This window comes from Ciconia boyciana, chromosome 11 (assembly GCF_034638445.1).
Source record: "Ciconia boyciana chromosome 11, ASM3463844v1, whole genome shotgun sequence".
In the NCBI taxonomy this organism is placed as follows: Eukaryota; Metazoa; Chordata; class Aves; order Ciconiiformes; family Ciconiidae; genus Ciconia; species Ciconia boyciana.
Window position 1 is genome coordinate 7,530,296 of NC_132944.1, and position 27,114 is coordinate 7,557,409.

A 27,114-nucleotide genomic window follows, 5' to 3' on the forward strand; every position below is an offset into this window, starting at 1 on the left:
TCACCTGGTGTTGTTGCAATCCCCACAATTACCTCGAATTTTTAGCACCACAGAAGAACTGCCAGCAGGGACAACATGGCCTGCAGCAAGCGCTCGGTGCTCCCAGCCGCACACACGCCCCTCTCCCATCCCTTGCACACCTCGCCCTTGGCTGGCTGTTACAGGATAGCTTTATTCCTTCAGACATCCGTTATTTACAGAACTTGATATTAGACACAGCAAGAGACAGAAGGATTTTCTTTCCTTCAACAAATACCAAAAGAACAGTTTCATTCCATAGTCAAGATCTGTACAAATTTGCACATTTGCAAAATTCAGTCCTCTCCTATGGCAGCTCCCCTTGAGGACACCTCTGGAGAGAGGTGCTGACCTCTGGCTTCTGAGATTTCTGCCGCGCTGCTGGGGACAGGCAGGAGAAGACCAGGCGCAGGAGCCCTGGCAGGGCTGGTAGGAGGCGGCAGGCGAGAGGCAGGCCAGGCCCACATGCTGCGGTAGGAAACAGGCTGCTGCCCCCACCAGCAAGCTCTGGGTTAGCAGCCAGCAAGCGGCTTGGGCAGGAGGAGCAGCTTTGGGCTCCCTCCACTGCTGCTGCCTGCCACTGCAGTCCCCATCCCACCTCGACCATTACAGCAACCAGCTGCCTCTCCCCAGCCTGGAAAGGCTTCGCCAAGGGCACCAAGTGACTCCACAGCAGCCAGCGTCCACCCCGGCGCCGTGCCCAGCAGCACCGAGGCCACCCTATGAACTTGGTCTGTTCATAATTCACGGGGTTTCTCTGCAGACTGGGCCTGGAGCAACCCCACGTGACCTTCAGACACTGCCAGGGCCACGGCGCTGGCCCCCAGGAAAGCGGCCGCAGCAGCAGAGCCACGTGCTGCCCCCCAGCACCACCACGGAGAGCTGGGCACAAGGCCCAGCTCCAGGGACGAGCCCACCCATCCTCACCTGGCAACAGAGCTGCCAGGACCCAGCAGGGAGCCTGGCTGTGCTGGCAGGGGTGCTGCCATCCCTAGAGCAGTGAGGGCAGGGCAAGGCAGGACATGTCGGCCGGCTCTGGGAGCTGGGCAGCGCAGCAGGGGTGGATGCAGGAGAACGCGTCTGTCCAGGGGCCACCTCGCTCAGCAACGGCCGAAGCGTGGGGTCAGAACCAAAAATAAATTTGGGGAAGGGAGGGAGAGGGATAGAAAACACAGACACGAATGTCCTGGGGAAGTGGAGCTGAAGGCCTGGACACAGGAGGACACAAACCACAGCCAGCTGCGGCCAGCATAGCCTCGCGTTGGCATTGCCGGTGTGCTCACAACGCCAGACCCGCCACCGGCCGGGTGGGCTCTTCCCCTCCTGCCGCAGTCCTCAGCCGCAGTGCCGAGACACAGGCCTACAGCATCTGGGCGCTGCCGTGGCAAGGTCAGGCAGCGCGGCACTCTGGCTTGCCTTCTGCTGCAGCTGCAGGGACGCCCCTCAAGACAACATGTTTCCACCTTTCACAGCTCGGGCTCAGAGGAAAACCCAATTTCTCTTTGTCCCCAGGCTCCACTTCAGCCAAGGGCTTGTCGCCTCTTCCTTGGGCAAAGGGTAACATAGATCCAAGTGCCACTGCCCAAAGCCACAAAGCCCAGCTGCTTCTTCTCACAGTCTTGACTCCCAGGCTACTGACGCTTGGCTTTATATGGGCGGGAGCGTTTCCGGCGGTCCGGCTTCCTCTGCTTGTGCAGACGGCCAATGCTGACTCCCTGCCGCCTGCGGACGGAGATGTTCTGCTCCACGAGGCTTGCCAGCATGCCTGCGGGGAGAGGCAGACAGACACACCCCACGCTGGAGTGCTGGTATTGCCCATGCCAGAGCGCAGCCCTCCCTTTCTCGCCCAAAACCCATCAGTGCGCGCCTCCTGGGACTATAAAATGAGAAGGACACAGAGCAGAGACGTGGCTCCCAGACTGAGCGCTACCTCGTGCCCTGGGTCTGGCAGAAGCAGAGATCGGGGCAGGGTGAGCTTCTCGGGCTCCCAGCTGCTGCTCTGCCATGCTTAGTGCAGCTCCCCCAGCTGAATTTGAACCCCGCGTTCCGTCCCCTCGGCCGCAGCGCACGGCTCACCTTCCTGGGCCAGCATGGAGATGAAGGTACAGATGAACTCGTCATAGTTGTGGGTTCTCCTCTGGTCATCGATCTACAAAGAGATGACAAAGCCACAAATAATTCACAGACAGGTGGCAGGGAGAAAGGAGAGCTCAAGCCTAACAGGGGGCAAAGAACCGGCATGTCTGGCCCACCCCACGGGCCAAGGAGACCAAAGCGGGAAAGGGACCCAGCTCCCAGCCCAGCTCAGGCCAGTGCACAACTGGGACGGTCTCCATCCCAGTTCAGATGCCAGCGTTTTCCACAAAGGGCAGCTGGGAAGAGGCAAGGGTGGGCAGGGGAGGAATCCTGCCAGGCCTCGGGGCAGAGACTCCTCCCTTCCTCCTGTCAGTGCTGATGTTCAGCTGTGGCCCAGCTGCTGTGCTCCACCATCTTCCTCAAGCTAGTTCGTGCTGCCCAGGGGATTCGGTCAGTCCTGGCGGGAGCTCTGCCCCGTAGGGCTGTTTGGTAACAGGAAAGGGACCCCGAATGCTCCCCATGGCCGTTCTCAGCTGAAATACCCTCTGTCCACTTTGACATAAAGACACCCCAGACAGAAGCCTTCAGGGAGCTAAATCGGCAACACAAACAAGCCATCAACAATCATACCTTGAATTTCTTCCTCTTCTCCACCTCTTCCTTCAGGCAGGCCTCGTAGTTCGCAATCTCTGCCTCCACGCACTTCAGTAGTGCCAGCAGCTCCTGCCAGGATCAAGCAGAGCAAACGTGAGCAGACAGACCCCTGCCGCAGCCCAGGAGCCAGCGGGGGGAGCTGGTGGGTGTTCCTCTGTGCTGGGAAAGGGAAGATTCATCAAAGCACTTCCGGGGGGGGGGAAAGAGCAGTTCATTGTAGGGAATTTCTGAGTCAGAGGATGATCAATCAGCCCGCACTACGGCCAGCTCCAGGGGAGCTGGGTTCTGCCCGAGGCTGGCCCAGCCCCATGTACCTGGTTCTCTGGGACAGGGGGAAGGGTTGTGTGCCTGGTTCTTCTCAATAACAAAATTTGAAGACTTCCCTTTTGAGTAAAACAGTTTCTAGCCAGCTCTCCTCCAGGGAGCCCTGATGCACTTGTGCCACCTGAGCCTGCTCCCGTCTCTGGCTGGAGGGCAGAGACAGGCAGTAAAGTTATCAGCAGGCTGTGATTTGGGGGTGCAGGGTCCCACCAGCCCCTGGCCCAAAGGAGAGCACAGCACGCCGAACGTCTCAGCTGCAGGAGACAGCAGCTCTGCCCACTGCCAAGGCAAATGTCCCCGAGATGACGCAAGGCACAAGACCTGCACTGCCTGTGCCTGGAGGGATGGCTGCGGCGACACGCGAGCGGGACAGCGTGCACATGCGGTTCGGTCACTGCCAGCGCTGCTGCGTCTCTGGGTGAGCGCAGGGAGCTCCACGTTCCCAGGGCTGTCGCAGCACAAAACTCACCTTGGGAGAATACTTTTCCCCCCCAGGGTGATCACTGGTCCTGCCAAGTCCCACCTTCTCTTTGCTGTCACTGGCCTCACTGCCCTCCTTCTCGTCCAGTTTGATTGTGACCGGGGCCTCTTCACCAGGTTTGATGGAAGGGGGGGAGCTTTTCCCCCCATCTGTGCACAGGGGAAGGAAGCGTTAGGAGCCATCGCAAAGGCCCGGTATCCACTCCCAAAGTCAAAGGACACTGTCCCGTCACCGCAGGGCAGATTCCACCCCCCAAAAGCTGGCAGGCACCTACCTGCAACAGCCAGCGGGCAGAACACGCCATCCTCCGTGAGGTGCAGCAGCCCGGTGCTGATAACAGGCCCCAGGTCCCTGACGGCCCGGTTGTAGCGCATGCAGTCAACACGCAGCAGGCCGTCCTCCTCTCCAAAGAGCACCTTGGAGATGTGGGAGGTGACGGGGCTGGAGGGGCGGGTGGGGTTGGCCGAGCGGATGGGAGAGCGCAGCGGGGAGTTGAAGGCGCTGCCAATCTCGGAGGCAGTGTCCGTGCTCTCGTTGCTGGGGGTGGGAGAGGGCTGGGAGTGGGTGACCACTGCCACGGCGGCACCCCCGCCGCTCGTCTTGATGGACAGGGGAATGGAAAGATCCTTTTGAGATTCCTTCAGCTTCTCGGCCAGGACGTTGATGGTGTTGGGCTGGAGGACGGAGAGCTGGCCATCCGCAGCCCCCGTCACGTGCTCTTGCTTTACCTGTCCTTTCCTTTTGTACCTGCCCAGGAACACAGCAGGGAAGGTGAGTAGCTGGGGGAAGGAAGTGGGGGCCCAGCGCAGGTACAGCCAGCTCCGCACTCAGCACTCCAGGCTCTCTGCTGGGATGAAGCAAGGCCTGAAACATTTCTAGGTCGCCCCCGCTGCCACCAGCTTCTCCGACAGCACCCTACCCCACTGAACCACTCAGCCACAGGTCCTGCTACGCAGCCCAGGGGCACAGGGGGCTTCCCAAAGGGTGCCGTGTACCCCTGCTCTTCTTCCAGAAGCCCCAAGAGCAGCGTGGCTGTGACCCCACCTTCCTGACTTTCACAGCTGTCTGAGCACGCCAACGCTGTCACCAGGAGCTGACCTGGCAATCAGCACTGGGGAACTGAGGTTCATTTTGGAGAAATTAAGCCCCCCAGGCAGGGAACACCACGTTTCCTTGACCACCAGACACTCTTCAATGCAGCGCAGCCAGCCTCTGCCCTCCAACTGCAAAATACAGCCATTTATCAGCTACCAGGTGCCCTCCTGCAGGTCAAGCTCCACCACCCACACAGCCACCAGTGGCACTAGAAAAGCCCTAGCAGGAGGGAGCTTCGGAGGAGCCCCCCAGAGCTAGGCTATGCCATTTATTCGGGACCCTTTGGAAAAGGGGGGAAAGCAGAGAAGCCCCAAAGTTTGCTGCTGATACACAGATACTCAGGGCAGCCAAAATTCAGGGTTGATTGTGAATAGCTACAGATTCACAAAATCCAGCAAGTACAGTAGCAGGCCAAGAGAACAGCCCTAACTGCACACACAGGTGCAGGCTCCAACACAGCTAACAGCACTGAGGAAAGAGATCTGGAAGTCACCACTGGTGGTTCTGCAAATGTCTGCTCCCTGCCCCTCGCCCTCGGCCCAAGCCGTCACCTGATGGCCGAGTTGGTGTTACGAACTTCCTCCTCCTCATCATCATCGTAGTCATCCTCATCATCCGAGTACTGCTGGTGCTGTCGGACTGGGACCCGGCTGCGACCCACTCCTGCTGCAAGGTCTTCCTCCTCCTGCAAAACACCATTGCTGATGGTCTGCCGGCAGCAGGGCAAGGAGGAAGAGCCCAGCGGACAAGTCCTCGGTCCAGCTGAGCACCGGGGCTTGCCCCTTCAGAGAGGAGACGGGGGGCTCTTCCCTATGCTTGCTCAGTTGACCCACATTAACGCCAACCTCTTTTGCCAGGTCAATCTTTACCCTCTCACCTTCCAGGCTGGGTTAGTGCAAGGGTAGGCAGGCTGCAAGGCAGGGGAAGGGCTTAGACTGGCTGACAGCCACAGTCCCATGGAGGTGAGGGACTGGAATTCAAAAGCTCAGCTCAAGTCAGGCATGCTGCTGGACTGGAGCTCCAGCCTACCTGCATGGGGGATTTGGCGTAGTTGTGATTATCCAGGAAGGCTGGCAACCTCTGCACGATGGGGTTGGGGTTTGCTGGAGGCGTCCCGTTAATACTGCTCGCTGACATCTTTGCCACCGGTTTGGATTTGTTGGGTGGGCTCTGCGTGGCCGCAGGGTGGTCCTGGCTGGCGGGCTCATCGGTGCCGTCTGCCATACAAGCACAGCACAGCCTTTCATGACCAGCACCGTCACGTTTCACTCAATGTCCTCTGCCACGCCTCGCCCATCCCACGTAGCAGAAGCGCTCTTATGCTCCACCAGACCATCACACCCCACTTCCCATTCCACCTCCAGCTGTCAGAAGTGTCCCCAAGCTTAAGCCCTCCCATTTTCAAGCTCCGCATCCCTACAACGCTTCTCCCAGGCACAGAGGCATCTACCACACCCCAGCACGGTGCACACAGAGCTGGGCTTGGAGAAAAGAAAGTGAAGCTGACCATAAAACTCCCTCAAGCTCCAGGTCAGCCAGCCATTGTCACCAGCCTGTGCTTGCTCCACGGCAGGCCAGGCTGGCTGGCTGGTACAGAGGTCTACCTGGATGGGTGCTCTCTGGAGTCACAGTCTTGCTGCTAGCTGGCTTTGCCTCTTCTGGGGGCTGAGACTCCTGAGACTTCTGGGTCTGGATCAGTTCAGGCTGAGTTACTCGGATAAGCTTGAAGGCAAATGACAGATAGAAACTGAGTGCTGGACCGGGGTGACACAAGCCATATCCCTCCTGTTCAAGCACTGCAGAAGGGGAACTTGTGAGGGTGAGCCAACCGCCAAGCACCCATGCACACAATCAAGCAACAACGCCACAGATAACCAGCCTCACTGCTTTGCCTTTTGCTGCTCACCTGGGAGGTTATCTCCTCTTCCCAGAAGACATTTCCCAAGGCCAATAAAAACCATAAAATCCAGGGCCTTTACAGCACAGGGTGATGCCCTGACAGCAGAGCCTATTCCCACCACAGGCTTACACTCTCTCAGGGCTTGGGCGGTCCTACCTGCTGCAAGGCCTCCAGCACAGTCTGGCGGTTCATCTTCAGGATGTGCAGTTTGGACTCGTACTTCATCCTCCGATCAGGCACCACCGCCATCAGGTTGAAGCGGATGTCGTGGTACGGCTCCCTGCAGGAAGGGACAGCAGACGTCAGCTGCAAGCTGGCAGTGGAAAGCCCGTCTCCCAGCAAGGGGGGTCGGCAGGCTGCCAGCCATACCCTGCACACCTCCTGTGGGCTCTTTCCAGGCAGCGCCTCCCCTGCCCTGGTGTTTAACACCAACACACGGGAGGCTTTTCCCCCAAAACCAAGTCAACCGCACACTGGCTGAAGAAGCAGAGCAAGGTTACTTCAGCCACAACACAAAACAGCCTTCACCGAGTCACAGGCTGACTGAGGTGGGAAGGGACCTGGGGGGGCCATCTGCTCCAACCCCCTGCTCCGGCAGGGTCACCCACGGCCGGTGGCCCAGGACCACATCCAGATGGCTCTTGAGTATCTCCGAGGATGGAGACTCCACAGCCTCTCTGGGCAGCCTGTGCCAGTGCTCGGTCACCCTCAAGCCCAAGCATGCAAGAGGCCCAGCTCAGGACCAGAAGGTGCTGAGCTTCTCCTATGGACTCGAGCTAACAGGGACCTAATCTGGCCACTCTCACCCGTGCGGCCATTGGCAGGGACTCTGCATCGCACAGAGAGTGCAGCTTCTCTGCATGCTCTGAAGGCAGGCAAATTGCAGGCAAGAGAAGGCAAGGAGGCAGTGCACCTGCACCCTTCCCAAGCAACATTCTCCACCCCCGCTTCCACAACTTGTCACACAGAGACCACAGTAGAAACAATCCAGGGAAAAATGGCGAGGGGCCAGCGCCTGCATCGTGGCCTGGGACATTACCCTGCAGTGGCCAGGCCGATGCGCTCCATGATTACTCTCCTGGCTTTGTCCGTCCATTCCTCGTCGTCAGCCCACGGCCCTGGCATAAGGAGACAGAGCTGGACTTAGCAAAGCAGGCTAAGGCTCCTGCTTCAGACTCACAGAGCGGATCCTGCCATCCTCAGAAGAGGCAATTTCATGGCTCCCTTACATACCAGGGAGCAAGTCAAGAAGGGGCCCAGGAGGCAGAAGGACCACGCTGTCAGCCCATACATGGAACCCCCTCCCTCTGCCTTCCCAATGGAAAGCATGAGTTATCTGCAGGGCAGAAAGGTGAGTTTTGAACCCTACAGACCACAAGCAATTCACAGGCTCCGGGCTCACAAAGTCCAAGGAAATCCCAGCTCCTGCTGGAATCCACCTGCCACTGGATCTGGTGCCATGCTTAAGAAACCCAAGTACATGAAGTGGGTACCTCACCGAAGGGCCTGACAGAAGCCAAGGCCTAGCAGGGATAAATAAGTGTCTGAAAGACAGAACTAGTGGTCAAGTTGTAAGAGGAGTAACCTGAGCAGCCTGCTGGGATCTGCAGTGGGACCTTGTGCCTCAACACACAGCGGTTACTTGGCACAAGGAGAGGCTAAGGAGGACACAAATACTGCTTGCGATACTGAGTTACTTCAGAGCTGCAGAAGGACCTCATGACCCTGAGCAACTGGGGAGGAAAACGGCAAGGCTGGAAAAATCAATGCGATGCATTTAGAAATAATTGCCTTCTAGACACAGTCCCCAGCACATAGGCTCCAAAATGAGCTATCAAAACCCAGGACAAATGTGGGAGCCACTGGAGTGATTCTCCACGAGCATTAGCTAATGTTTAGTGGCAATGAAAAATAATACACACACTTGGACATACCAGGGTGTCTATTCAACTTTGTCAATGAGTAGGGACAGGCAGGCTCTTACCATGGTCAATGGGATAGACCTTCAGCCCGTCCAGCTCAAACAGCCGTCCCTTGATGGGGACATAACTGACAAAATGAAAAGCCTCCATGGTTCGCACAGCACTGATACCATTCTGCTTTTCTGGCAAGTGCCGTGGCTCCGGCCTGTGAGGGCAAGAGAGGCGAGAGGTCAGTGGAGAGTCTGCCTCCTCCAGCGAAAGTGAGCTGTGAGGCACCCCCTCACTCACCTGGCATGGCTGTTGTGGGCCTTGGCCAGCTCTGGGGCATTGCCGATGGCATAGCCTTTACTCTGCAGCGAAGAGCAAGAGAGAAAAACAATTGAGAGGTGACAGGAAACAAACAAAATGCTTCACCCACCGGCTCCCCACCCCCTCCCTCCATCCATACACAGGACTGGGAGGGCAACTTTCAGGCACATCCTCTGCTCTGCTGAGTTACGGGTAAAACCCAAGATGAAAAGAACACACAATTTCTGCCAAAGAAATTACAGTTAGAGAGAAACACAGACTTCAAGATAGGCCTGAAGGTAGGAGAGAGGACTTTTGATCACAGACTTAGAAAATGCACCTGGGCTAGGGAATAACACGACAGAAGGCTCAGAGCTGGGCCCAGCGTAAGGGGACCGAGGCTCTGAGCAAGGCAAGGTAGGAAGATGAGAAAGAAGAGGCAATACTGACGTAGTGTGCAGCCACGAAGGGCCGGAAAGGAGCCAGCTCATTAGAGCATCACGCTGAGCGGGGAGCGAGAGGCAGACTCACATGCACCACCCATGCACAGCCCTGCACGCCTCCGCCCCTACCTCAGGGCTGAATCCTTTGGTGAAATCCTTCATGCGGCTCAGCGTGGGGCCCAGGTCGACATTGTTGCAGTTCAGGAGGACGCTCAGCAGGGCGTGGGTGGCACAGGAATTGGGGATCAGCTGGAGGGCGACACAAGGACCATCTTAACCAGCAGGAACAAGTCAACCCTTCAACAACCCCTCAGAGTTGACAATAATCAATTGAAAACTACTGACACAAGAACCACCTGTGAGAGCAGCGACTTGACCTCGGCTCTCAAAGGAAGGGAGGAGGTCAGTCTCATTTAGCAAGCCACACCATGCCCCCATGAGCATCTGCTCACGGCACAGGCCACAGACAGGCTCTCAGCCCTCACTGGATTCCCTCCAACCTGGAGCTCAGGGCAGAGACTCCCAAGAAAGAGGAGCTGCCCTCAGGACCAGCAAGAGCAGTGCAGTCTCTCAGTACCACGTTGCTTCCCTGAGGTGTCACACGAGACACCAACACCCCTCTTTCCCCTCGCCTCCAGGCTACCTGGTGCGCAAAGAACATGTTATTAACGATGTCATCGTCGATCACCGACGTCTCATCCACCAGGGTAGAGACCTTCCGGCGTGATCTGCGCTCCTCAATCCACTTGAACAGGAAGATGAACCCATACACAGGGCTGTGGAGAGAAGGCAGCAGCTGCATCATTTTGGACAGACCACACCAGTGGGGCTGCTCAGCCCAGCACCAGAAACCTTCTGTTTCAAACCATGGGCAGAGCAAAGACGGGGAGGGAAAGCAGAACCACCAGCCCCATCTTTATGGCAGTGACCACCCCTGTTACCCAGGACACTCTCCTGCGCTGATGCTGCAGGCCCAGACAACAATCAGGCTTGAAAACTTTGGGGTTTGACAGGTCTTAAGAGGCTCAAGACAGAGAAACGGGAGGTGAAATGCACCTCTGGACACTGACTGACCTGCAGAGTAGGTCAGTGCCTGACCACCAAATGACCTCTCCCTTTATACATAGTCTTCATTTTCAAGAGGAGATCAGACAATGGCTTTTAAGAAAGCAACAGTCTCAAAACCATTTTAAAGCACTAAGACAGGGAGAAAGCCCACACTGCAAGCCGGCTTGGCACTGCACCTCTCCATGAGGAAAGGGAGATGAAGTCCCTGAAGTATGTCCCCCACCCGCCCCATGAGGTATTTCTTGAGGCATGAGATCACCCGTCTGCCCCAAACCTGACAAAGCACTCCTGGTTCATCGCTTACAGCACTGACCAGCAAGCTCACACGGGCAAGACCACCTGGCAGTGAATTCCCAGGCCCACAGACTCATTCTGCTTAATAAAGCTCCAACTTTCACGCCTGTGACTTACCCTTGGCATTTGCTCTGTAGATCATAAATCTCTTCAACCTGCACTCCCTTGACCCCTGCAAACAAAGGGCAGAAGCTGGTGTAAAGCCCACCAGAAAGGACTAGGGGCAATGTCAAGCATGAAACCAACTTCCCAGGAAGGATTCTTGTACTTACCAAAATCTTCAACCAGAAGTGTGAAGAGACCTGAAAAGGACAAAACTAACAGGTTACTTCTGGCTGAAGAGAACAGAGAGGAAACCTGCTGCCACTGGCCCCTGAAGGTCCCATGTGGTCCCAGGCCAAGGCGCAGCCAGAAAAACCACAGCACAGCGGCACCGGGATCATGCTGACTCCCCAGCAGCAGAGCTGTTGAGCCCTGGCTTGCTACAGAGGTGCTCTGGCTCCCTTCAACCCTCTATCCCCATTCATCATCCTCTTCCTCGAGAGGACCTGAACCAACCCTCTCCTGTTGGAGCCAGATGAAGCTGGACCCACCTTCAGCATCCTGACCCACTATAGATGGGTCAGGATGCTGAAGGTGGGTCCTGCCAAGAAGTAAATCACCACCATGAACAGCAGCAGGGAGCACCTAAACGACACACACTCTGCTAACTGGAGGAGAACGTGGCTGAATAGATCACAGGGTATTTTTTAAAAAGATAATTTATGTTCTTCTTAGCAAAAGACGGCCAGTGAAGGGAAAGCCAGCTCAGAGCAAGAGGGCTGCAGGGGAGTCCGCGGGCCAAAAGGCTCGTCTTCATCTCGCTCTCTCCTGGGGTACCAAATCCAAGAGCCTGTCTCCAGTGACTACAAAATTCCCACTACAGAAGGACATAACCAGGGATATGGAGACAATGGCAAAGAGACCAAAGGATTATTAGACGTCAGCGACTGAGCAGCAGCTTCCACTACGATGCTGTAGCAAAGGCAGTCAGCCCAATTTTCAGGCAGTCACCCCACACGCAGAGTTAGCGAGCTCGAGACTGGAATAATAAATCTGCTTCTCTCACTCCCATATAAAGGCTGCTGAAAGCCTGGGAGGAAGTCCAGGGAATATCAATAAGAAGGATTCAATCCTGAGAAACATCCCTGTAAGCAAAGGATTTAAGGAACCTGATGTAAGTGGCTCAATCAAGAAGGGAAGAGCCCAAGGCGCTTCCACACCGAAGTTAAAATTACTAAAACAGGGAGGAAACTTCTGGGAGCAAAAAGTCTTCATTAATTTAGCAGAAAATGTCATTATTTCTTTAAAAATTGTCAGTGGGGAGAAACACGCTATGGAAATGACATGCTTCGAACCAGTGACAGCCTCCTCGCCATGCAACGCCGATACACCAAACCCCGGCACCTTTCTGACAGAGACACTTTTGCTCAAAATACTTGACGCCATGGAGGGCTGTGTCGTACAGGCTACACCTACAGAGACTTCAGGCAGTGCCGCAGCCTCGCTGCCTTCTTTGGCAGCACCCCCCTTAGGGCGAGCGGTCCTTGCAGACCTCAAGGGTCTTCAGATGCTCATTACAGCCATGTTCCCTCTTTAGATGGCGTCTGTTACGGAAGCGGGAGTCGCAGCTGTTTACAGGCAAAGTCTCTCAATTGAAGTCTCTCAGGTAGAAATAAGGCAGTAGAAATAATTTAGGGAAAAATGGCGAGAGGCTAGTGCCTGCATCACGGCCAGAGACAGGTAGAGTCTCTCAACTGAAGCTTCCGCAAAAGTTGAAAGCCTCACTCACTCTCCAGGGTCAACAGTTACAGTCTACTGATCACAGCAAAACACGTGTGACGCAAGATGTGAACAGTATCACAAGCTCCGCCTCACAGCCAGCAAAGATTTACATCAGAGCAAGGCCTTGCAAATACAACCATAAATGCGGAAAGCAGCGCTGCTCCCGCAGGTGCCACCAGAAGGAGAAGACCGAGCAGGACTCCCAAGCTCGCTGTGGCTCAGCCCGGAGCACTCCCACATCTCCGCAGCAGCTCTCCAGGACTGTGCATCAGACCGGCAGGGCTGCACCGAAGGAGGTGGGAAGTCAGCCGTCGCGTGTTTTCCTCCTGTCTGATCAACATCACCAGGCAGTCAGAGAAAGGATGAAGCCAGACTTCTTCAAGCTCACCGTGAATGGACAAGAAGTGACAGGAACAAATTGTAGCAAGAGAAATTCTGACTACACATCCAGAAAAAAAAAATTCTTCACTACCAATGTGGTCAGCCCTGGGACCGGGGCGCAGGAATCTCCTTCTTGGGCATATTCAAACTCAACCAGACGTGGCCATGAGCAACCTGAACTACCTTTGAAGTTAGCGCTGCTTTGGGCCAAAGACTTCCAAGGGTCCTTTCCAACTGCGGCTTTTCTCCGATTCATTTCAATATTTTGTATTACCTCAGCATCCATGAAATGCATAGTCCTGCTGCTGCCATCACTCCTGGAACACCCAAAATCCCCATCCGAAATGATCTGGGTCAGCTGGAGGAAACATTCTGGTGTCCATAAGCACACGCAACACTACACCAGCAGCCTGGAAGTTCCCAAGGCTCCGCTCTCCACCCAGCAGCTGCGGCAGACAGCCCAAATCTGGATCTACCAACCCTTCCTGACCAGTAAAGCACCGAGAGCTTTCAGTCCCAAGCCCCGTGGCGAGGGCCAGGCAGCTTATGGGATGTGCTGAAGGCCGAGAGCAGTGCGTGGGTCATCTGTAACCGCTGTCCCAGCTCCCACCTCTGCATCCGAACCTCCACACACCCAAAGGAGTGTAGCTGCGGCATGCTGAGCGCCCACCTCTGCAGCAGTGTTAGGGCAGGAATTCAGCCCAGACAGATTATCTTCCACGGAAATAACCTTGCCTCCCAGGTGTGAGAATTCAAACCATGTTCTGTCTTCGGCATCATCATGGTGAAGGAGAAGGGGGAGGATGGGAACGATTTTGGCAATGCCCAAGTACCGGTAAAAAGAGGATAAAGAGCAGCAAAACGTGGGCTGACTGGGAGACTGACAGCAGACAGAATCCTCCGCTGAGTGCAGGAAGACAAGTATAATGCCAGGGGTCCAATTTCCTCACCCACAGCCTCAAAAATACACTACCACACCCTAAACACCAGCTCTCAGCCTCCCAGAGGACGACCTCAAATCGCACTATGGCGACTCACACACGTTAAAACAACGCTCAGGCAATGCCCCAGCTGATGCCGGCTTTGGCCTTCAAATCCTAACCCGCAAAACAAACTCTGGGACTCCACTGCAGAAACCACCTTATCCGACGCAGCGGGAAGGGGACACCTGTGACTGCCCTGCTCCCGGCTGCTCAGGCACCATGCCGGGCTCTTCAGCACCTTTCCTGGACTACCTGGGGGAGAAGGTTTGATCCACCCGCTCAGCTGCAAAGCAATGATGGGATCTCGCACGCACGGGACAGAGATGCCACCCTCACGTGCTCCCGAGGGACACAGGCTGTCCTCAATCACCTGCGAAGCTCTGGGGCAATCGCCAGTCAGAGCTGGTTCTGTAGCAAGGGGCATCCCATACGCACGCCTCTCCCTGTATTTCAGCGATGTTTCGGGTGTATTTGCAAATGACAGGAATGTTTCATGCTACACCCTCGTGGCATTTCAGATGTCTTCCGGAGACCCCTGGGTTTATCAGATCACACACACACAGAGGTGTTCGGGGCACCTCGGACCCCATGTACAAGTGCTACCAGGGCCCAGGCCCCACTCCAAGCCCTCACAATGCTCCTGCAGCCCTATTCACCCCATCCCTACCCTCATCCCACACCCGCACCCCTACACGCAGCCCCCTGACATCCCCTCTTCTGTCTGCCCTACACCCTCGTAACCTTTCCCTAAGCCCGCCATAAACCCCCCTGGGCTATGTCCCACGCACTGTGACCCCGCGCAGCCCCCCTTCGCCCCAGGACCCACACTACTCCTGCCCCACAATCCCCTACACCCTCGCCTGCCCTCCCAGCCCTCTGCCCCAGAGCACCCCTTAGCAGGTCTGCCTCCCAGGCCCTCTTCTCCCCAGCCCCTGTTCCCGCCCCACGGACCTGTCCCCTGCACCCCCACTCTAGGCCTGCACCCTGTAACCCTGCCTACGCACCCCACGCTCCCCCCAAGCTCCACCTATACACCCCCACCCTGTCCCCCTGAGCCCTGCAGCACGGCCCCCACCCCCGGCCTGTCCCTCGGAGCCCCCGGCCCAGGCCCCACCCCGGCCTGTCCCTCGGAGCCCCCGTCGCCTCCCCCAGGCCCAGGCCCGCCCCCGGCCCCGGCGCCGTCCCCGCCGCTCACCGGGGTCGCTCTCCAGCTCCAGCCAGCCCTTATTCATCTTCCCGCGGGCCGGGCCGCGCCGCCATGTCCGGCCCCGCCACCCGCCCCGACTCCGGGCCCCGCCGCCGCCGCCGTCGTCGTCGTCGCCCGCCCCTGCGCGTCATCGCTGCGCGACGCCGCGTGACGTCAGCGCGCGCCGCGCCACATCGGTCCCGAGAGGGGTGGCGGTGGCGGCGCCACAAAGGTCCCGCGGTGGCGGGGGAGGCTCGGGAGGGCCCTGGGGGCCGGGGCCTCCCCCTGCCCCGCCCCGCCCCGCCCCGCCCCGTCCCGTCCCGTCCCGTCCCGGGGCTTCGTCCCCCGGCAGCGGAGCGCAGCGGGTGCTCTACACCGGGCTTGGGACACCACAGCTCAGAGCGTCCCCTGCGGCCTGCGGCGAGGGGCCTGGGCCTGGGCCTGTTGTGAGGGGCCTGGGCCTGGGCCTGGGCCTGTTGTGAGGGGCCTGGAACTGGGCCTGGGCCTGGGCCTGTTGTGAGGGGCCTGGAACTGGGCCTGGGCCTGGGCCTGGGCCTGGGCCTGTTGTGAGGGGCCTGGAACTGGGCCTGGGCCTGGGCCTGGGCCTGTTGTGAGGGGCCGGGCCGCCCCGTGTGGAGGCCTGAGGGCTCCCAGCGAGGCTGGGGCCAGCCGTACCGGCCCTGACCCTGCCAGCAGCTCCACTTTCCAGAGGCTGGAAAGCTCCCGGGGGAGCGGGCGCCCCTGCGCTGCTCTTCCTTAGGAAGTGGGCTAAAAATAGGAGCCGGATCCGTGGCTGCACCCGTCCCCCCCCGCGGCTTCGTTCCGCGGCTGTTCCCACGCACGCCCTGGCCCCCAGCGCTCCCCTCAGCCTGCTCCTGCCCTGGGGATGGGGCTCGGCCGGCAGCACCAGGACCCAGGTAGGGCTTGTTCCCCTCATGTAGAGGAGATGGGGGGCAACAGCGCTGTACCCGCCCACCGAAGTTGTCTCCTTCCACCCCCCGGGGGTGGGCGAGGATGTGTTCTTGTTCATTCAGCCCCTGGAATTTTCTAGGGACCCAGGTTGGCTCTGTTGGCTGCTTATCACGAAAGACAAGGCTGGACTGTGAGCTGTGCAGAGCCCCTGACAAAAGCCTTTCTACTCCAGCCTTGCCGATGTAACCTACCCAGGAGGGCCAGGCTCAGCCGCCACAGGGATTTACGGAGATTTACCAGGAAGAGGAGGCCCTTGCGGGGACTGGTTTCTTCTGGTCTTTGTTCCTGCTCAGTTTGAAACATCACTGGCCCCAGTGTTGCCTCCAGCCTCTGCCGCAGCTCACCTCAGGGCCAGATCCCGCACGCAGCAGGGGCCCCGGGACCCCCTCTCACTGCCTCCCCTGGGATGGGCAGCCCAGCCCCTGCTCTGCTGAGCACAGGGGGTTCCTCGGAGGCAACGGGGTGCAGGCGTTTCAGCGGCATGGCTCACTGCAAGCGCTTCAGAGCCATTAAATGCAGGCCCTGAGGAATCGGACTTCTGTCTCTTATTTCTGGCTTTACACCCATGTCCCTCCTTGTCTCTACTTGTTGCTTATCATTCTCCTGTGCCTCCCAGGCCTGTGATTAACCAAATCCACGTGCTTGGCTCCAGTCTGGCCCGTAAATCAGTGCTACTGGCTCCACTCCCCTCCCTGCAGGACATGTCCTAGCCCGCCAGCCACACCACAGCTCTCCCATCCCAGGAGACACCCCATGCAGGCACCCGGAGTTTGCAGGAGAGGTGGGACGGGGAGCTGGAGAAGAGGGTCAGGACCCACAGCTCATCTCCACGGGCGCACCGTGGGACAGGGCAGCACTGCCGGGGGACTTTGCTCCCATCAAAGGCACCGCGGCGAGCCGTGGTGCTCCGCTGCTGCAGCACAAACACACGCACGCAGGGAGGAGCGATGATATCATGACCTGGCTTTGCGTGAGCTATTTAGGGCGTTTAATTATTATTATTATTATTTTTCTTTCCCGTTCCTCTGCCTCCGAACAATGCCCATCCCGGCAGGGCCGCAGTTCACACCATTGTGTGGGGCTACCCTGCCTCAGGAAGGGGGAGATCCTTATCACCCCAGGCTGACCAGGCGAGTGAGCTCATCGGGCGAGGAAAGCAAGTGAGCACCTTGCCGGCAGCCTGGGACGGTGCTGGCAGCCTGCGGGTGCTCTCCACGCACCTACCCCCAACCCCTGCATCTGGGGGAGGCCCTGGGGGCTGGTTTAGCCCCCCCCAAACCAGCCTTCTCCCACCCAGCCCCACAGGGCCACCAACCACCAGAAGCACACCCAGGGTGGGGTGCAGCCCCCACCAAACTGTGCTAGGGCCACCTTCTTCTGCATGTCCCCGCTCCCGCCCGGGCACAGCGATGGTGGTGGCATCAGTGCCTCTCCCGTGTTTACCCAGGAACGGGTCTAACCTGCCCACAGCCATTTGCTTTCCTCCCCAACCCTGCCCAGCCCAAAAACGGTCTGTGGCTGGGGGGGGACGGAGGGGAAGCGGGGAGCTGCACCCAGACACAGGCTGGCACTGCTGAGCGTGTCCTGGTGCCACAGGGAAGGTTAGAAGGAGCCCTGTCTCTCCGCACCGCACGGCTCCAGCTCCACAGGCGCAGCGGACGACAGGGCTCATCCTGGGCATGGCGGCTTTTTGTGGTGATGCTCAGCTTTTCCCTGCCGTGAGAGCAGGCATCATCTTTCCCAGGCCCTGTGCTGGCGTGGAAAGAGCCTGGAGCCGCCGGCTGCTCCCCGCAGTGCCGAGCTCGGCCCCTTTATTTGCGGAGAAAGCCAGCCAGCAAGTTCCCCGGGGTGATGGCACAGCGGTGGCACCGCATGTGCCGAGCCCCAGCCCGCCCCAGTGACTGTAGCCCTGCATCTGCCGCAGCACCCAGCAAGAGCAAGGGGGGACCAATGCGTCCCACCACACTGCCCATTTCGGAGGTGGCCCTGCAGCCACCAAGGGTGACGGGGACCTGCCCAGGAGCTGGCCCTGGCATCCCATCCACTGTGGCCGGGGGAACGGAGCTGGTGCCGCTGCAAGCCACCTGCCAGGGCAGGAGGCCCCCGGAGCCACCAGCAGCACGGGGAGCTGGTCCTCGCCCACGGCCACCCCACGGCCATTACCCTGCCCTCTCTAAGCGGCTGCTGCTTGCCGGGGCACGCGGTTCCTCTCGCTGTGGGGTTTGGCCATCCGTCCCTTCTTGCCCACGTCCACGCCGGCCAGGGCGTGCTTGGTCTGGGCCAGCTTGCTCTTGCGGTGGTGGGGGCGGCTGCCGCACCAGAGGCGGGCGCAGTACTCCTCCACCCGCCGCAGGTTTTGGGAGTTGATGAGGTGCATGATGTCCTTGAACCAGGTTTTGGGAGCCTGCGGCGCCAGCCGGGGCTCGGGGCAAGGCAGGCGTGGGGGCTCATCCCCCCGCTCCCGGGGGAAGGTGTGTGCCAGCTGGTCGCTGGCAATCACCTCCAAGGCCGTCTTGGCCACCGTCTGGGTGAAGCCATGCTCCAGTGTTTTGCAGTAGTAGACGCCAGCGTCGTGGCGGTGCAGCTTGCGGAAGAGCAGCCCTTGCTCCGTCTGCAGGATCCGCTCGTCCGTCTTCACCTGTCGGCCACCGTGAGGTTGCGGGGGGTCCGGGTCCGGCCCCACAACCCTCCCGTGTCCTCACAAGGGGAGCGAGGCAGGTGCAGGGGGAGCCTCACCTCGTCCCGCTGCTCGTCGGGGGGCCTCTGGACAAACCACTGCACGCTAGCCTGCGGGGACCGGGGCACGCACTCCAGGAAGGTGCTGTTGTCCTCCGCCCCATAAAGCACCTTCTCCTCAACGCTCTCAAAATCATCCACTGGGGTGAAGACAGGCGAGGGTTAAGGGGAGGGCAGAGCCAGGCTTCCACAGGCCGAGTGTCAGCCCCCCTGGGCCACCTGTGGCTTCAGTCCCCTTCTCCCCCTCTCCCTGGGGACAGACTCCAGCCCCACCTTCTCTTGGGGCACCCCTTGGTCTACGGGACGGGGAGACGAGGGTGCCCCAGCCCACCTGAGATGGCCACAAGCCCCTCTGCATGCCGAGGGCTGTGGATGCTGGGACACCTCGGGGCACCTGGACGAGCCCGTCAGCCCCGTGGCCCCCCTGGCCTCTCACCGGTCAGGTTCTGGTCCAGGCACTGGTGCACAGGGTTGCCGTGGCGGACGTCCTGGCGGCGATAGCGGCGCTTGCCAGAGGGCTGGTAGCGGGTGCAGGCAGTGCCGTCCCAGGCGCAGTAGGGATCCCTGGCCAGGCAGCATTCGGCACAAGCCGTGCCATAGGTCTCACACCGGTGCAGCCGTACCTGGGCCACCCCCAGGCTGGAGCCCACGTAGAGTGTTTGCTGGGGAACGGCACCGAGATGGTGATGCTGTCAGCCCCTGCAGGCACGGTGCCCAGGGTCCCCAGCCGGGACCCCCCTGGGGCAAGCACCATGCAGGCTTTGAGAGGCTGGTGACAACAGCTCAGTCCCTCCTGGTCACCTGCCCTGTCCCCAGCCCTGTGGCCGAGCCGCGTCCGTACTCACGCGCTTGACGGAGATCTCCATCTGGGTGATGGGCACAGGTGCCTGCAGGGGAGGAGAGTGGATGTGAGGCTGACAAAAGCCTCGCCACGGAGAGCCCGGCTCGTTCAGAGCTACCAGGGCTTTGGGGGAGCACCGGGAATGTTTTTGGGGAGGGTGAAAACACCCCCAGCCGCCCTCTGCCCTGCAGCCCTGAGACCTTCCAGTGCCCAACAGCGCAGTGACCGCACTGAGCCTCTGTCCCCACATGTGTCCCCACCCTGAGCCCACCCCGGTGCCCCCCTCCCTTGCAAGCAGGGCAGCAAATGGCACCTTAAAAACCTGCAGCTCTTCCAGGACGACTTCCTCAGCCATGGCCAAGCTTGTCTTCTGCAGGACCACCACCTTCAGCACCGAGCCGGCGTCTGCGGAGAGGAGGAGGAGGATGGAGGCGTGAGCACCCTGCCATCACACACCCCAGCGGCATGCCCACCGGTAGCCCCAGCGCCGGGGCTCCTTCCTGCATGCCGCTCCTGCCGCTCACCCGTCCCGAGGAAAAGGACGTCGTGCTGCCCATCCTCGGCCTCCACCCGGTCCACCACGAGCTGGCGCAGGCGGTGGGACAGGTCGGTCTTCACTAGGAGGGGCCGGCGGTGCCGAGGGTACACGGGCTTGTACATGAGGGGGTGAGCGCGGGCAAAGTGCAGCACCTCGTCGGGGAAGTCCTTGGTGGAGCTGTACTGCCGCCGGGGCTGGTTGGTGGTCTTGCTGGGACACTGCAGGGACAAGAGGGGACCAGCTCAGCCCGGCCACCCCAGCACCCATCCCTCCTTCCCCCTCCATCGCCCCACAGAGCTGGTTTGGGTCCCTCCCCACCTGCCAATTTGGGATCCATCTTCTCCACCCCTTTGCCAGACCTTGGTCCCCAGCTGTCCCAGGGTGGATCCCATAGGGACCCCATCCCAGCAGGCGAGAAGATGGGGGATTGGCCCCACTCCACCCCCCAGAAGAGCAATCGGAGGAGTGGAAGGGACACGGAGCTCCAGGGAGTCACTCACCACGCCTGGCCGTGGGTAAGGCACCCTGCCCTCGTAGGCACCCCACTGGTGGTGGGGGCTTTCCCGGTGGGCGAAGGGCCCGTTGAAGACCTCCCAGATGTCGGCCATGCGGTACACACAGACGGCGGAGCCCTTGAAGACATGGCTGAAAGGGGACCGTGAATGAGGTGAGCAGGGCCATGGTTGGTGCCGGCGGCATCGGTGGGGGGCATGGGAGCACCGACATCTCCACATGGACCAGGGAAGAGCTGGGGAGCAGCCAGCAGCCACATGGTGACATTGACGGGGCAGGTCATGGGTGGCTGCAGCTGGATGTCCCCAGAGGCTGGAGCTGGACCACCCACCTGATGGTGCTGAAGAGGGCGTAGATCTCTGGGCTCTTCCCATCCTTCGTCCTCAGCAAGAAGACATCCTCTGGGGATGAAACCATGGGGTTTCTCCTGGAAGCCCAGGGGCTTCCCAAAGCCACCAACTAAGGGACCGGCCCTGGTGAGGTCCCCAGCTCCATGCACCTCTTACCCAGCTCATCGAAGTGGGTGTCGATGCCACCAGGGCCGGGGACGGAGCACACCAGCCGGGCTTTGTTGAAGGTACTCCACTTGTTGACCAGCACCCTCTGGCCACCAGCATCGTTCTGCAGGGACAGGGAGCATCAGGGCCACTGCTGTGACTTAGCGCATCCCTGTCCCCCACAGTCCCCACCACCATCTTACCACGCAGACCCGCGCCACCCGGCTGACGATGGTGTGCTCCTTGCTGTCTGCCTCCACCACCTTCTCCGTGAAGAAGAAATAGGCTTTGTTGTTGTCCCGGTCATCGTTGTCCGGGATCAAGTGGGCTGCCACAAATTTGGGGTCTACGAGCAAAAGCCAGCCATGTCAGGTGGGGCAAGAGGGCACGGCCACCACCTCCGGACCCCCACATCATGCTGGGGCTGGATGCCGGCCAGGACGACCCGCAGACCCTGCTGGCCCGGTGCCTTTCCCTGCTTGTACCTGGCATGGGGGATGCCGCACCATGGCCAGCAGATGCCCCGGCCACCGCAAGGCTCGTGGTCCCTGGCATTAGCCCAGCTGGGGGCGACGGAGGGGCAGAGGGGAGCCGTTACCATTGAGCAAGCGCTGGTCCACCTCGGTGCGCAAGGCGGAGCGGGTCCCCATGCTGCGGAAGATGCCAGGATCGCGGCCCAAGAAATCTGCGGTGAGGCCGGCGTACAGCTCCCCGCCTGGCAAAAACACCCCGCCGCAGGGCTGAGAGCCAGCCCCAGCTGGCACGGGGACCGTCCCTGGTCCCGGCACCCCAAGGACTCTCAGTTCCCGAGGAAGAGAACCCACCGATGACAGCGCTGGTGAAAGCGCGGCTGGGCTCGTGGGGGCACCTGCCCCGGCCGGTCTCCATGCTGGCAGGGTCCAGGCTGAAGGTGTGCTGGGCGAGGGGGAGCAGGCAGGGAGCAGGCAGGTGAGCCCCCAGCCGTGCCCCGGGCAGCGGGGCCGTGCCTGAGCATGCAGGGGCTGGTGCTGGTCCCTGCCCGGCTCGCAGGTGCCTCGCTGCAGGCATCTGCAGCCCCAGCGCTCCCAAAGGGACCGTCTGGAAGCAGGATCCATGGCTTTTTGGGGCAAGTCTGATGCTATGAAGATGCACAGCAACCGGAGGGACCCGCCAGCCCCCACCGCTCGCCCGTCAGCCCGGCTGGAGGCATCGTGGTGCGGGCAGGGCTCCCGCTGCCTGCACGGCGCCAGGCTGCAAGGAGGGAACAGAGGGCCCTGCCTTTCCACCCCGGCCAACCTGATTTATGAGCGGCGGGCTGGGAGAGGAGGAAATGCCACCCACCCCGCAGCCCCTGGCAGGACACCAGCCCCCAGGGACACGGCTGGAAAGGCGACGCCAGGCCAGAAAGGTGGGGGAGCTGGGGAGGGGGTAGTGCATGGGCAAAGGGGCAACAGGGAGGTGGTTCCAACCCCCCCCCAGTATTCAGCATGGGGCAAACACTACATCCAGCATCCCCACGCAGTCCCGAAGCCCCCCAGGAAGGAGGTGGGAGATGGGGATCTACCTCCCAGGGGTGTCCCACTGGGGATGCTCAGGATGGGCACCCCACTGTGGTGCTGCCCTACCTCGCCGCGGTGCCCCACGTAGACAAAGGCGCAGACGGGGTGGAAGGCGCCTGTCCCGCAGACCAGCAAGTGCGTCCGGTTGTAGGGGTGCAGCACGCGGACGTAGTTGGCACAGTCGGTCTGGGGGGACAGCGGGGGAGGGGAAGGCTTGGGGGGGGCTCGGTGCTTCACCCACCCTCAGCTCCCTGCCTCTGCCTGGGGCCCCACGACGACGGGCGAGCCCCAGCCCTGGCTCCCTGGGCTGCACCCAGGCTCTCTGCCTTCACCCCGGTGCCAGGGGTGTGAGGTGGCAGCTTGCACCCACCGGCAGGGCTTGCATGGACCTGATCTGGGTGCACCCCAGCCCACTGCAAAAGGACAGGGCTTTTTACTGGTCTTCCTGCCGCTGAGAGCATCCCCAGGGGAACCATGCGTGATCCAGCCAGCACCTGGCCATCTCCTGCCCACGGGCACCCATGTGCTCAGCCCATCACACAGCCCACGCTGGCTGGGGGAGCAAGGTCACCCACCCAGCAAGCTCCCGGCAGCAGCTCCCGCACCCAGCCCCAAGCCCCTGGGGACCCTCCTCTTTCCAGCACCCAGGGCACGACCAGATGCAGGGACGTCCTTCCCTGTCATGTTCCTGCTTGTGCCAGGAATGAAACAAAAGGAGGAAACGTGGGAGACGGAGACGGATACCCATGGGCCTCCAGGACAGCCCCGATGGCTACTGTCTGGGATTGTCCCCTTCTACCGGGGACCAGTAGCAATGGCACCACTGGGGCCGGAAACCTGCCTCCTCTCACCCCACGCAGTGTCTCCTGGCAGTTCCCACTGGAAAAGGGCTCCCATCCTTCTCCCACTTGGGCATCCCCACCATCAGCTTGGCAGCTCCCCCCCGGCCAGTGCCAGCCCTGCCTGTCCCCCATCGTCCCCCCCGGCAGGACGCGAGGCCCCTCGTCTGCTGGGAACACCGCCACCGAGCTGCCCCGGGGGTTCCCAGCCTCCCCGCTGTTTATTTTCCCTTTGCAAAGAGCCTCTAAAATAGCAAGTTAAAAAAGAATATATGTTCAAGAAAAATAAAAAATCGAGCCTGCCCCGGCTTGGATCTGTCGGTGAGAGCTTGTAAAATAAACACGCAGAGCGGGACAGGGACTCTGGGGAGTAATTAGTCTGGGCCAGGGGAGCCTCGGGGACTTTCTCCCCGCCATAGTCCTGTTTCATATCAGGGCAGGGGGGGTGCAAAGAGGGGTAAGGTTTGGGGAGCGAGGTCACCAAACCTGAGCGAGCTACACGTTTCCCACCATCAGAGGCAGCCACAATGGCCAGACCACGTCGCTGGGGTCTGGAGCACAGCACGGAGCTTTTGGTTCCTCTGAGCTCGGGTCTCTGAGCCCGGCTGTTGCTGCCCACTCAGTGCAGTCGCATTTGGGGCACGCTGGCCACCGCTCTGCGGCCGTGGGGCTGAGCAGAGCCCCAGAGACAAGATTTCCAGAGCCTGGCGCAAGCGTCTCACATGGCCAGGGCTTGGTCGCCAACTCCCTGCCTCAGTTTCCCTTGTGCACTGGGATGGTCCCTTGCTCTGCCCCAGCATTAACTGGCCTGCAAGCCCCACGGGGCCATCCCTGGCAGGATGACACGGCACAGCCCCGGTGCAGGGGGAGCCAGCTGGCACCGGGGCACAAGGGGACCCCCCCTAGCTCAGGGCAGAGCATGCATGGGGCGAGACTCACCCCTGGGTCCTTCCCCTTCCGAAAACATTCCTCCGTCTGCCCAGGGAGGGGCGGCCAGTAGATCTGAAACACAAAGGACCTGTTGGAGCAGGGAGGGGGGACAGCAGGGACCCAGCCTTGCAAATACATGTCCCCAGGCTGCCGGTGGCACGGTGATGGAGAGAGGGACCGAGAGAGGGACCAACAGCTCCCCAGAGCCCACCCAGCCCAGGGCTCGCACCCTGCGACCCAGGGCAGGACCCTTCCTCCTGGGGAGATGCACCCTGGCAGTCACAGCCTGCAGCCAGGCTGGATCTGGGTGGTCACGCTGGGGATGGCCGGAGCTGGCCTGGAAGGGGGTGGACTTGCGGGTGGCGTGGGGAAAGGGTGCTGGGGGACAGCAGGGAGCGATGGAACCCAAGCCCCCCGCAGCCTTCGGCGGCTCTCGGACCAAGGGCAGCTTGGGTACACAAGCCCTTGACCCCATCGTGGTGACCCAGCACGCCGAGGGGCACTTCATTTCCTTCTCCGCTTTCTTCAGCTAGAAACGGCCCAGAGCCACGTTTGAAAAACAAGAAGTCAAAGTGGAGAGGGTGAAGGAGAAGGGGAACCACTGCTCAGCGTCGTTGCTCTGGTCCATCACCTCTCCCACTGAGGAGCTAGGAGAGGTCTGGGGGCTTTGCCAGCTGAGCCCTGGCACAGCTCATTGCGACGATGGATGCTTTTAGCTCCTTGTCTCTGCAGGCATTCAGCTGTATATTTGATCCGTGAAGGGGATGCCCGGATGGGGAGGGGGAGCACTCGCTCTCCCAGTGGCAGCTTCTTAGGAGAGTGGGGTCCAAGACCCTACTCAGCACCCAGGAATCACGGCGTGGGCTGTGCCGCCGGCTGCCAGACGTGACTAATTGCTGGTTAATTGGCCTGCAGCCACCATGGCCAGCCCTCCCTCACCAGGCAGCACAAGTTTTCAGATGCATTTCAGGGTGCCGGGGATGGGGACATCCCCAGGGCAGGTCTTGCTTCAGGGTGGCTTCACCTGGCTCAGCTAGACACCATCTGCTCAGAGGGGTGAGGGGTGCATGGGGGGACAGGGTGGGGATGGGGACCCCAGGGACCTCAGCAGGACCCGGCTCACCTCCTTGGCATCTGCGCTGGCCCCGTCCAGGAGCAGGGAGTAGAGCACATCTTTCCCCCCGATGAAGAGCCGATCACGGTACTCATCCAGGTAGAGGGAGCGGAAGCCCAGGAAGCCTCGGTGGCCAAAGAAGAGGACAGAGCGGTTGGTGCCCAAAAGCTCTGCCAGGGAGGGAGGGAAGCGTCAGAAGGAGCCATCGCAGCCCCAAAGACCCACAGGGCGTCCTAAGCACCGTTCGCCCCAGATGTCCCCGCCTGGCCACAGGCACAAGCGCTCGCCTTGAGCCTGGGGGACGTCCTGCTCCCCAGCGGCCCCTGCCACAACCCTCCATTTGCTGCGCACACTGGGGTCCCCCAGACGCCAGCCCACAGCCCACCCCAGCGGGACAGCGCAGCCCCGCAGCCGCAAGCTGTCACCCAATGCGAGGACAGGAGGGAAAAGCGATGGATAGCGTCCCACAGCTAAGTGCCCTCTCACACCCCCGGGACCCCCCCACCTGGGGCCCAGCCGTCAGAGGATGCTGCAGCAAAGGGGCGTCAGGGCGGCAAGGAAAAACGGAGAGGGCTGCCATGCAGGCTCCCGGCCTCCAGACGCCCTTCACACCTGCTTGGGAAATGTGAAAGGATGCTTGGACCCCCACCCTGGTGGTGGCACCAAGGGGTCCTGGCATTTTCAGGGGGCGACCAGAGGGCTGCAATGGACACAGAGGTGGGAAGGTCCCTCCGAGCTGCTGCTTCTGAGTGTTGCGGAGCTGTCCCAGGGCCAGCAGAAGAGCTGCTCCCAGCCGCTGTGGGCAGCAGCACCCATGTCCGTCCCTTCCCAGAGGCGCAGGCATCCCGGCCTCACCCTGCCCAGGGTGCTGCTCTCCCTCCCAGGCCGAGGGCAAAGCCGTGGAGCCAGCGGGCAGCAGAGTCCCGAGCAAGTTTGCCCCCAGCAAGCTCCGGTTGAACCACCCCGGGGTCCTACTGCAGCCGTGCCGCAGCAAGTCGGGGTGCGCGAGAGCCTGGCGAAGCCCGTGCCTGCCGTCAGCCGCAGGTGAGAGCGGTCACGGAGTGGGCAGATGGTGGGTCCTGTGCCCCCCGGGTGCCAGCCAGGGACACAATAGCAGGCACCCAGCCAGTGCCATGGGGAAACCGGCACACAAAGCCTGCTGCCACCGCCATCAGACCTCACTGTCAGGGAGGCTTCCTCCCCGCCACGGCACAGGGATGGCACTTGGGGAATGGCACCGGCACAGGGACGCTGCATCCCTGGGATAGACATCACCTCCTGGCACCCCCGAGAGCCTGAAACAACAGGGTCTGATGGTCAAGGCTCCCAAAGCACGTCCAAGCCCGAATCCCGCAGGATGCCAAGGGGACCCTCGTGGTGACGCCGCTGCAGGGACAGTGGCATGACTGGCTCCCAGTGGGAAATTACGTTCAGGGTCAGCAAGCCAAAAACCCAGGCACGGTGGCGCCTACGCAGCTGCCGCAGAGGGAGAGGGCAAGAGGGAGCAGCTCAGCCTCACCAGGCTCTGAAACCCCGTCACAGCAACCGCCCCGACCCTGGGCCAGGCCACTGCAACTGCCGGGCAGAGGAGGAGGAAGACAAAGCGCCATTGATAAGCGCAGCCATGTCCCCAGACGCCCTCCACCAGGGAAGGCTGCCAGC

General features: G+C 60.6%; 2 protein-coding genes across 4 annotated transcripts; both read right to left on the reverse strand.

Annotated features, from left to right (window-relative positions):
* Nucleotides 1–152: 152 nt before the first annotated feature.
* On the reverse strand, nt 153–15,112 carry BAP1 (BRCA1 associated deubiquitinase 1). Of its 3 annotated transcripts, none has more exons than XM_072875919.1 (17): nt 14,944–15,101; nt 10,833–10,862; nt 10,678–10,732; nt 9,842–9,974; nt 9,328–9,447; nt 8,756–8,817; nt 8,530–8,672; nt 7,585–7,663; nt 6,702–6,825; nt 6,250–6,367; nt 5,675–5,862; nt 5,197–5,330; nt 3,825–4,297; nt 3,593–3,699; nt 2,725–2,817; nt 2,095–2,167; nt 153–1,783 (listed from the first exon to the last, which is right to left on the reverse strand). In XM_072875919.1, the coding sequence occupies exons 1-17, from the start codon at nt 14,978–14,980 to the stop codon at nt 1,650–1,652; spliced, it is 2,103 nt and encodes a 700-aa protein (XP_072732020.1). In that variant the 5' UTR covers nt 14,981–15,101; the 3' UTR covers nt 153–1,649. The 3 variants fall into 3 exon arrangements, 2 of the variants coding, with proteins under 2 accessions (XP_072732020.1, XP_072732018.1); XM_072875917.1 differs by having other exon boundaries at nt 3,539–3,699; XR_012044576.1 differs by lacking the exons at nt 153–1,783; nt 2,095–2,167 and having other exon boundaries at nt 3,391–3,699; nt 14,944–15,112.
* A 1,816-nt stretch (nt 15,113–16,928) lies between these two features.
* SEMA3G (semaphorin 3G) lies at nt 16,929–22,741 on the reverse strand. Its single transcript, XM_072876286.1, has 13 exons — nt 22,636–22,741; nt 21,856–21,946; nt 21,630–21,746; nt 21,235–21,377; nt 21,041–21,155; nt 20,866–20,935; nt 20,522–20,666; nt 20,008–20,239; nt 19,797–19,888; nt 19,488–19,529; nt 19,079–19,304; nt 18,643–18,782; nt 16,929–18,544 (listed from the first exon to the last, which is right to left on the reverse strand). The coding sequence occupies exons 2-13, from the start codon at nt 21,917–21,919 to the stop codon at nt 18,080–18,082; spliced, it is 1,851 nt and encodes a 616-aa protein (XP_072732387.1). The 5' UTR covers nt 21,920–21,946; nt 22,636–22,741; the 3' UTR covers nt 16,929–18,079.
* Between the last annotated feature and the right edge of the window lie 4,373 nt (nt 22,742–27,114).

Coding starts and splice junctions, on each gene's coding strand:
- BAP1 (XM_072875917.1), bottom strand. CDS start 14,980: ATGAATAAGGGCTGGCTGGAGCTGGAGAGCGACCCCG. Junction 5,863..6,249: donor TCCAGAGAGCACCCATCCAG/GTAGACCTCTGT, acceptor CTTGTATGGCAG/ACGGCACCGATGAGCCCGCC. Junction 1,784..2,094: donor CTCCATGCTGGCCCAGGAAG/GTGAGCCGTGCG, acceptor CTCTCCCCGCAG/GCATGCTGGCAAGCCTCGTG.
- SEMA3G (XM_072876286.1), bottom strand. CDS start 21,919: ATGGAGACCGGCCGGGGCAGGTGCCCCCACGAGCCCAGCCGCGCTTTC. Junction 21,378..21,629: donor GGACCAGCGCTTGCTCAATG/GTAACGGCTCCC, acceptor TTTTGCTCGTAG/ACCCCAAATTTGTGGCAGCC. Junction 19,889..20,007: donor CGTCCTTTTCCTCGGGACGG/GTGAGCGGCAGG, acceptor TCCTCTCCGCAG/ACGCCGGCTCGGTGCTGAAG.